General features: G+C 33.2%; 3 protein-coding genes across 3 annotated transcripts; 2 read left to right on the top strand and 1 right to left on the bottom strand.

Moving 5' to 3' along the window:
- Positions 1–1,604: 1,604 nt before the first annotated feature.
- On the top strand, positions 1,605–2,175 carry LOC105628094 (uncharacterized). The gene has a single exon (XM_012209432.4). It carries the CDS (start codon positions 1,688–1,690, stop codon positions 2,093–2,095), a length of 408 nt encoding a protein of 135 aa, XP_012064822.1. The 5' UTR covers positions 1,605–1,687; the 3' UTR covers positions 2,096–2,175.
- A 614-nt stretch (positions 2,176–2,789) lies between these two features.
- On the bottom strand, positions 2,790–4,451 carry LOC105628095 (zinc finger, C3HC4 type family protein). The gene is made up of 3 exons (XM_012209434.4): positions 4,304–4,451; positions 4,103–4,222; positions 2,790–3,043 (listed from the first exon to the last, which is right to left on the bottom strand). Exons 1-3 carry the CDS (start codon positions 4,322–4,324, stop codon positions 2,927–2,929), a joined length of 258 nt encoding a protein of 85 aa, XP_012064824.1. The 5' UTR covers positions 4,325–4,451; the 3' UTR covers positions 2,790–2,926.
- A 783-nt stretch (positions 4,452–5,234) lies between these two features.
- On the top strand, positions 5,235–9,317 carry PDIL1-4 (PDI-like 1-4). The gene is made up of 12 exons (XM_012209435.4): positions 5,235–5,849; positions 5,977–6,106; positions 6,696–6,861; positions 6,950–7,068; positions 7,176–7,256; positions 7,457–7,543; positions 7,649–7,723; positions 7,859–7,927; positions 8,015–8,095; positions 8,190–8,324; positions 8,682–8,738; positions 8,853–9,317. Exons 1-12 carry the CDS (start codon positions 5,275–5,277, stop codon positions 9,018–9,020), a joined length of 1,743 nt encoding a protein of 580 aa, XP_012064825.1. The 5' UTR covers positions 5,235–5,274; the 3' UTR covers positions 9,021–9,317.
- Positions 9,318–10,108: the final 791 nt, after the last annotated feature.

Below are 10,108 nucleotides of genomic sequence, written 5' to 3'. Positions count from 1 at the left end.
AAGCTACTAAAAAAGATGTTATCAAACACTGCCTTTAAGCTATTAATTTGAAAAATTCACCTAGAATTACAGTCTCGCGTGTGTGTATATATATATATAGTCAATGACATGAAAAAGTAATATGATTATAGAATTAATAGTGTGGGGAGAGAAGAATTGATTTCAGCTGTTGCATGCTTTACCTTTCATTATAATTACACATGTATAGGCCTTTGCCGTTCCTCCAAGCTAAGAAAAAAGTATCCATTTGTCCAAACATTACTTTTTTCATATTTGTTGAAGTATATAAAGGTTAACATGAAACTTAAATAACAATTCTTTTTTAGTGTTTTTGAGGGTGATTAAGCTTGTATTAAAAGTTAATTAAACACACGCGTGCATGTACTCAATACCCTTACTTGCATTTTAATACACATAATAGGGAATATGATTTTGTACTCAAAGCTTATTCTCTTTCTTGGGTTTGCAAAAATTGAATCATTCCATTCAACATATAACTTTTGCATTTTCATTTGCAGTCTCCACTCTTATATTTGTGTTTTCCACTCAATTATAGACAAGAATGTGAGAAATTAACAAATATGATTTGAAAGCCATTTCATTTAGAACAATAAAACGACAACATCGTGATGTGAATTGACCTCCATTGCCCTAGGAAAGATAAAGATTGTAAATGTTGATTTGTGTAAAGCAATTATAAAAAAGATATAGCTGCGAATTTCGAAATAAAATTATTTTTATATCGAAAATGAGGGTGAAAATATTTCTTATATAACACTATTTCAAGTTGTTTAAATTAGATTCATAAAATTCAATTTCACACTATTTAATCAAAGTGAAACTCAAGTTTAAATAAACTCAAATAACTAGTTGAGTTGAAATCCATTCTATAATATTTGGTTCAAACAATTTGCGAACCTAATTGATAATTAGATTGTTATAAATACAGTTTATATTAACTAATATAATTTATAATTAATTTAGACTCAAACTCAAAGTTCATTTGAGTTTTAATTTGAAATTCATAAACAAAATATTATTAATTTAGTTAATCAAATTTAATATTTTGTACTCTCTCCGTCGCATTTTATTTGCATGATTTGACAAAATACGCATATTAAGAAATTAGTCAACAAAAATTAATTAGTCATTTTTTACCTTTTAACTCATTAAGAATTATTAAAAGTTATTCATTTAACAAAGGATCATAAATGTTATGATAGGAAAAAAAAAAGTTATTTATATATATAAATTTAAAAACCTTGCAAATATTTTGAAATATCTAAAAAAAATAATAATCAAATAAAATAGGACAGATGAAGTATTTGTTAATCAGGTTGACTTGGGGCATTGTGTTTTTCAATTGAATTGAATATGAACAATGTTCTTTGGAGGGGAAAAAGAACTTCAATGTTATGAGGCTTGATTCAAATTACAACATTGGAAAGGGCAATATGGGAAGGCAAAAGAAATGTTTTAACGCAGGAAAGAGATAGGCAGAAAGACAATAATTCTATGGCAAACTTTCTACCAATATTCATTAAGAAGAGTAAAAAAAGCCAACGATTACCACTTATCGGGACATTATAAATGCCAGTCCAAAGCAACCCAATTGATTCAACATTACTACTGCCAGACTTTCAAGTCAAACAATAAAAGAAAAACAAGCCAAAAAAAGCAGCGGAAGATGACTTCCAAGACTTTTTTCTTCCTCTTTTCTATTTTAGTACTTGTGTTTGCTTCACAGGCTCAAGATAGAGCTCCTCATGGCCTAGCTTATGAAAATCCAGTTGCATTTTCACCATCAGCAGTTGAATTTTTCCATCCAAAAACACAACCTAACACAAAAAACCCATGTACTGAATCATCATCATCTGCTTGCTCACCATTGCCTCTAGCAGCTCAAGTTGAAGCAAGTGACGCATCAACAACAGCTAAGAGTGATGGAAATAGTCGGCTTGGTGCTGGAGGCATTGCCGGAATTGTTGTCGGTTTGGCATTTGCAGTGCTTCTGGCAATGGTAGGATTCTACATATTTGTTGCTCGTCGAAATAACATGAAGAACAGAGACAGCTCTGTTATATCTGATGTTTGATAATTTTCTTCTTTCTTCTTGTCTCCTGCATTATAATTTTTTCTATGGAATGAATGTATCTACGGTTTCATTAGTGATAACTTTCTTTCACATTCTAAAAAAAGGAATCTTATTATACATAATTAAATGGACTATGAGCAATGCAGACAGATGTGAAAAGGTAGAGACTGCAGTAATACATAAAAGAATTCTGAACACCTTTCATGAGATCAAGATGATGCTTTAAAACGAATCCTTAATAAAAATATGTATATGTATATATATATAAATTCCTGTTTTGAACTTATTTCTACCTATAATTTACAAATTTCGGTGATTAGCATGCAACATCATAAATCAAGCATCATTATCCGCTAGACAGCATGTTTATTGGCCATTTAAATTTTCTTTGCAGATAGATCCATTTTGATAAAACTAGGAACTAATTTGTTAATAAGTGCTCACTAGGTCAGACTAGAAGTTCGTTCAGGTGTTCATTTATGCAATCGCTACAATATTTGAACTAATCTTAAGAGAAAGCATGAAGAACTTTGACTGACAATTTGGTTAATAAAAATGTTTCCATTAACATTTATACGATGAACAAGACAGTATTGAGGATGGACAAAGAAATTGCCATATCATATACATATTTGACATAACTTAAACATCATAATATATGGTAGCATGTTATTTAGACCTAAGCAAGGCACTGTTTCAGGATATCGGTTCCATAAAGATGATTTAGAAAATGTGAGAATTACAAAAGTGGACATGCTTTTGCATGTACAAATTTCACAAAAAATTGAAACAGATAACCATACATTCATTAACAACACTACTACAAAATCTTCATTCTCTACGTGAGTTAACAGAGGCAACCAAAGGTCCAAATGTCTGGTCCACAGCTTTGTTCCATAGAAGTTGAAATTGCGAGCGAAATTGCTTTCCAAATATGGGCTCTCTCAACTGGAAGAAGTTGAAAAATTATAACTATTAGTACTTCATGTCATGCACTGCAAAATGAGAAGGTTTAACTGCCAGTTTCACTTTACAATTGATAATGAAGTTCATAGATTTCCAATACCATGACTAAAAACGACAATGAAGAATCATGCAAATTGAAAAAGAAAATATAAAAGCAAAAGCCATAAAAACCCATTGGAATACCAAAACAAAAGGCCTTCAACACCCTTTATCGAATTAAGAAAATGTCAGTAGAGTTTTCTACATCTATGCATAGGGTTTAATTATCTCTTCTTGTCTCATGGTGAACAAGATTAGTTATAGCTTGAGGTTCTTTTTGGAGGTAAAGAGTGCTTAAGTCGCTTCTTTCTTCCTAGTCTTCTCTCTTTGTAAGAGAATAACAATGAATTTTTCTAACATGATTTCTCAGTGCACCAGTTTTTTCATGTCCCCCTTTCCTCCCCATTTCTTAACCAACTAACATTGCTATTTCCAATCTGCCACTTGCAAGGGAGTCATGAACGACTCCATTTTTGCTACAAACATTACCTTATCCAGCTTATTGTTATTTCCAAGTTCTGGACATAACATAAGAAACAAATTTAAAGGACCAGCTCAGGAAAAGGTTATTTCGCTGGAGGCATTTAATTTTTCCCATAGTTGTCGGAAGTATGTTCATACCAAGCTATCTTTACAGCATAATTTTACTTTAATACATACCAGAAATATGAATTGGTCCATAATCAAATTGGCTGAATGGTACAAATCAAATAACCAAACTATCCAAACTACTGCCAGAAAGCTTCTTAACCCAAAATAGACAACATAATTACCTAAACTAGTTCATGCCAACAGGCATTGACGTGCCAATCAAAGCTATTTCATCTTCCACAATATAAGTAATAGCTTACTCATCCTAGCAAGGAAAGATATAATTTTCCCAAAAAGATTGGATAATCCACCAAAATATTAAACTAGAAAAATTTTAAAAACAATATGAAATTTACCAACTATAAATTGCAATAAATAAAATTTTAGGGTTTCATAAAGACAAAGTTGAACCTGAGATTGAACATCGAATTGAGAATGATCAGCAGAAATGGACTCGTAAATTCGTCTCCTTTGCTGAAAAACAATAAAACCCACGAAAGCAGATCCCATTGCAGCGCCAAGAAGACGCTCCTACGAAATGGAAAAAAAAAATTACCTTGATATACGAACAAAGACACACATTAAATTATATAAAAAAGAATCGATGTTTACCTGTGCAAGAATGCTAATCATGGTGTTGTATCGGTGGATTTGGACAATGGAGGTTGAACTGGGAATATTGGAAGAGAAGAAAACGCAGGTTTAACTCATAAATTTAAAGACGATACATGGTAGTTAATTGTCTGTAGAACATAGTAAAGAAACGGAAAATGTCAATATGGGCCTGGTCCGAAATTGTCAATATGGGCACGCTCCTATGGGCTTGGTGACCCATTTATGTGATATGGGCTTTCTCCCAAAAAAAAATGGAAATTTTACACTAACACTTGGCCTTAATTTTAAGATAATTTAGATTAGCTATATAAATCATTTAATGGAATTAAGATTTAGAAAAATCACTGAAAGGGCTATGTATATACCATATTAGGGATAGGCAAGAGCAGATAAAATTACAAGTATCGGCAAAGTAATGCCCTTTGCTACTATGGGAACAGATTTTTTTTTTGAAAAAAAAAATTTCTATAATTAAATTTTTTGAACAGTATAATTAAAATTTTTAAGAAGGTTGGAAGTCATTAAACGTGATCCACTTAGCTAAAGTAGCAAGGGCAAGTCATTCTTTTTGCGTGGTATTAGATTTACAGCTTAATAACCTACATTTTCAAAAGAAAAATCATTGAATTTGATTCGGTTTTAATTTAATTGAGCTCTATGCTCAATTTAATTAGGTCAAAAGTTTAATTAATTATTTAAATTTAATTTGAGTTCAGTTGGATTTGAATATTTCAAACAGAGTTTGAGTTTCAATTCAGTATTGTATTAACTCAATTGAACTTGATTACATGCTTATGCTGGCTAAATTTAGAAAATTAATTGCAAGATATGATTTCCTTAAATTTTATATGAGTCACCAATGAAACGGTGTCGTTGCAATTCTGACTTTCAGGTCTTCTCTTCATTGTCCCTCTTCTATAAACCCCATTGCTACCAGATCTCACTCTCCAAATTTCGCATTACCAACAATGTCGGCCCGTTTGATTCTCGTTCTCTCTCTCACCGCTCTTCTAGTCTTCTCTAAACTCTCTCCTTCACTCTCCAAATCTGAAAACGACAAGCAACAACAAGACGACGACGACGAAGATCTCAGCTTCCTCGAAGAGGAAAATGATAAAAACGACGCCACCTCTGACGACACTCACCACTACCCTGATTCAGACCAATTCGAAGAAGATGACATTGATGACGACGATTTTGAAAACTACTCTGATTTTAACGATTCTGAATCCGATCCATATAAGGAACCTGAATTTGACGAAAAAGACGTCGTTGTTTTGAAGGAAAGGAATTTCACCGATATTATTGAAAACCACAAGTTTGTGATGGTTGAGTTTTACGCGCCGTGGTGCGGCCACTGTCAAGCTCTAGCTCCTGAGTATGCGGCGGCAGCTACGGAGTTGAAGGGAGAGGATGTGGTGTTAGCGAAGGTGGATGCTACGGAGGAGAGTGAATTAGCGCAGGAATATGATGTTCAAGGATTTCCTACTGTGTATTTCTTTATTGATGGAGTTCATAAGCCTTATCCTGGGCAAAGGACAAAGTAAGTGTTTGCTTGATTTTTTGCTGCTAGGTTTTTGTTAGCATTTGTTTTGATAGCATTTGTTTTTTTGGAGGGTCTAGAAATGGAAACAAACTTTCTAAATGTCTTTTTATGAACTGTACTTTAGGGATGGTATTGTGACCTGGATCAAGAAGAAAATTGGACCTGGTATATACAATATTACTACATTGGATGATGCTGAAAGAATTTTGACTTCTCAAAATAAAGTTGCTCTCGCCTATCTCAATTCTTTGGTGGTATGTTTTCATTTGGTGCCTTGTGTTGTATGCTTGGCGCTCTCTGTTTAGTTATTAAGTTTGGCTGTCAAAATTTGGATGTGATTTTTGACATCTCAGACTCCCAACTCAATTTAATGTGAAAATTGTGGTGACGAAGAGAAAAAGAAGTTTTCCTCACTCATTGTTGACGTTGTTTGTTGATAACATCTTCCATCTAGAACAATGAACATGAATTTATTCTTGAAATTTGGTGAAATCAGCTCTTTTTTCTTATCTTAATGGTATGGCATTGATCATTCATGCTTGTTTATTCTATGGAACTTGCTGGATCTATTGAATATGGAGATACTGTCTATCATATAGAAGACATAACATTTTGCAGAAAAATTGTCCATTTTTATTCTCACATATCAATTCAGATACTCATGCGAGGTTTGTATATAATTGGGAATAGGATAAGTTTGGCTCTATATGTTGTTCTTGAATGATCAGATCTTTTGGTGGTTTGTAGTTGCTGCATTTGAATATTTGATACATTAATTCTTTAATTGATTACACTCACTTTTATTATATTAATTTGAACCCAATTGACCTACGTGATGAACAGGGTCCTGAGAGTGAGGAGGTCGCTGCTGCCTCTCGGTTAGAAGATGATGTCAACTTCTATCAAACTGTGAATGCTGATGTGGCAAAGCTTTTCCACCTTGACCCTAAAGTTAAACGCCCTGCTTTAGTCATGATTAAGAAGGAGGCTGAGAAACTGAGTTACTTTGGTTGGTTCTTCATTATTTCTTTTGCTTATACTCTCAAATTAAGTTTGTTATGGGCCACTGTTTTTATGTCTAGTTTCTGATTGCACAGATGGTAACTTTTCCAAGTCTGAGATAGTGGATTTTGTGTTTGCCAACAAACTTCCTTTGGTGACCATTTTTACTAGAGAAAGTGCCCCTGCAATATTTGAGAGTCCAATTAAGAAACAGGTACTTGTGTATCTTATCATTTCTTTGGCATTTTTAATACAAGTCTTGTTGCATTTTTACTATAACAACTTGTTAGTCTCTGACAGCTCTGTGATTTTTATTTTCAGCTGTTGCTTTTTGCAACCTCAAATGATTCAAAGAAAGTTTTGCCACTATTTGAAGAAGCAGCCAAATTTTTCAAGGGAAAGGTAACGTGGGATCATTCAATGGAAATTGGTTTCTGGCTTAATTAGTTGGAACAATTACCTGAAAATTCTTATAGAAACACTTATCCTAATTATATTTTATCTTTTGCAATAACATGTTGTATTCTTCCATTGAATTTGTATGTCAGTTCTCTCTCTCTTTCTGTCTTAGTAAGTTATATTGATTTTATGTTTAAATGCAGCTTATCTTTGTATATGTTGAATTGGACAATGAAGAAGTTGGGAAGCCTGTGGCAGATTATTTTGGCATCTCTGGAGATGCTCCCAGTGTAATTTGTTCTGTCTTTCTTTCTAATAGAACCATTTCACTTTGAACTAGTGGTTTTTAATGTTTAACATGATGGAAACTTATGGTGATATTCATTTCCACATAGGTTCTTGCTTACACAGGAAATGAGGATGGCAAGAAATTTGTATTTGATGGGGAATTTACCTTCGATAAGATTAAGGTTAATGCTCTTCCTATTTCCCTCGCTTTATCGATTGAGTAAAGCTTTTCAATGTTTCTTCATTTTTTCATCGCATGCTAATGCCAAAACTAATGATGTATTTCTTTTTTGTAATTTTTATTCTACCATCATCAGGCATTTGGAGAGGATTTTCTTGAAGACAAGCTTAAACCTTTTTTCAAGTCAGATCCAATTCCTGAAACTGTGAGTTACCAAATATTATTTTCATAGCTGATTTATTTATGTTGATTTATTTGATTTCTAACTTGTTTTGGCATTTCATTGACATAGAATGATGGCGATGTCAAAATAGTTGTTGGGAATAACTTTGATGAAATTGTGCTGGATGAATCCAAAGATGTTCTCCTTGAGGTATTGTTGCATCCTAGAAAAATGTGTGTGATAATTAAATGCTCTTTCTTTACTCATTTTGTGGAGCTCATTCCCTTTACCTTCTGCATACCAGATCTATGCACCTTGGTGTGGACACTGCCAAGCTTTAGAGCCAACATATAACAAGCTTGCCAAACATTTGCGGGGCATTGAATCTATTGTTATAGCTAAGATGGATGGAACAACGAATGAGCATCCTAGGGCAAAGGTATTTGCAAAGTTGTTTTATGATTGTGAAATTAAATGTTTCCAACTGGTTTGCTTGTAGGTATTCTGTTTTCATGTTGACTGCTCTGTGTTTATATAGCTTATGATTTATTGATTTGTATATTGACTAAAAATTTGGGGCTTTAGTGATCGTGTTAGAATATGATTATATATTCACAGCTTTTGAGTTAGTTTTCCAAAACAAATGAAGGTACAATTTTTGTCACCTGACTACAATATTATGTCCAGTAGGATGCACAATGTCAGTGTATAGGTCTTAAAAGTCATAAAATATCAGCGGTAAAAGGAAACTAGAACTTTGATCTGAATAACTGTTCTTGTTTTTTCCCCTACGCAGGCTGATGGCTTCCCCACCATTCTCTTCTTCCCAGCTGGAAACAAGAGCTTTGATCCAGTAAGTAGCTTTTGAAATATGTGTGTTTTGCTTTCATATAGCTTATCCAGGTTGTAACATACCTTGTCGAGAATTCCTTTCGTAAACTAATTTTCTGTTTATGGGTGTTGGCAGATAACCGTAGACACTGATCGAACTGTGGTAGCATTTTATAAGTTCATCAAGAAACATGCATCCATCCCCTTCAAGCTTCAGAAACCAACATCAACTCCAAAATCCGAGAGTTCCGATGCCAAAGATACCCAAGAAAATAGCACCAAGGATGTGAAGGATGAATTGTGAGGAATATAGGATTTTATATACTTTGCTAAGTTATGTATCTTTTTATGTGTCATCAACTAGGTTAAGGCAATAGCGTCAGTTGAAAATATGTGAGCAGAGAGGTTAAAATGTCCAAATTGAGTTGAAATCATTAACACCCTACCCAAAAAGAAAAGGGGGAAAAAACGGGAGAAAAGAGACCTAAAAGTAGAAAGGAAACCACAAAAGGTGTGTATTAGCTTTCAAGTTTTGTTTCTCCTTTGTTGGAAGATTCCGTTGAAAATAGTTTTAATAAAAGCATAAAACGCTTCTTCCTTAGTTTGCATCTTGACACGTGCGCATGTGTTGTTGATTTGATTGCTTTTTAATGAGTATGCAAGTTGAGAATTTGTCACGAGTATAAGGTTGTGTTTGAAGTTAGGCTGCAGGATTCAAGAATATTCACAACTTGGTTTGGTATGAATGAATGTTTTGGTATTTTATGGAATATATTTTTAAATCTAATTTTTCATGTTTTACAAAGCCTTTAAACAAAAGCCTAGATTTTCATCTCGTTTCATTTTCCATCATTGGTGATGATTCTAGCAATTCTATTTTTCAATTCTTCTGTTAATGACGAATTTATTATGATAATTTTATTTTGCTTTTATTATGGTATTTTGCATTATTTTAGTTCAATTTGAACGATCATAAGAGACTAAATATTATTTTAGTAGTCCATTAATTTTGCTTAAAATTAATAAATTCTTAAGTAGGAGTTACCAAAATTCACATATTTTGAATGAATTCTCTAACATTAAAATTACTAAAATCCTGTGGTCGGTGTACGTATATACACGTATGAAAAGAAAAAGGCATGACGCCATAACGGAGAGACCCTACGAAACAAATCTTGATGGGCATTTATGGATTTTATTTAATTACGAAACAAATCTTGATGGGCATTTACGGATTTTATTTAATTGGGAAATTGCCAAATTTCATTCGGTTGGTTTGCACATTAAAAGAAACTACTAGTGAAGGAAAACCGGAGGCATGTGAAGCCATGTGTCAGGCATGGATTTTAGTGTAGTTTATTCTTTAATATCTAGTCTATACTCTTCCAAGTT

The sequence above is a fragment of the Jatropha curcas genome, chromosome 1 (assembly GCF_041381405.1).
Source record: "Jatropha curcas cultivar XTBG-Jc1 chromosome 1, XTBG_Jcur_1.0, whole genome shotgun sequence".
NCBI lineage: Eukaryota > Viridiplantae > Streptophyta > Magnoliopsida > Malpighiales > Euphorbiaceae > Jatropha > Jatropha curcas.
The sequence above is the reverse complement of the archived record's forward strand: the minus strand, read 5'-3'. Positions and strand labels throughout refer to the sequence as shown.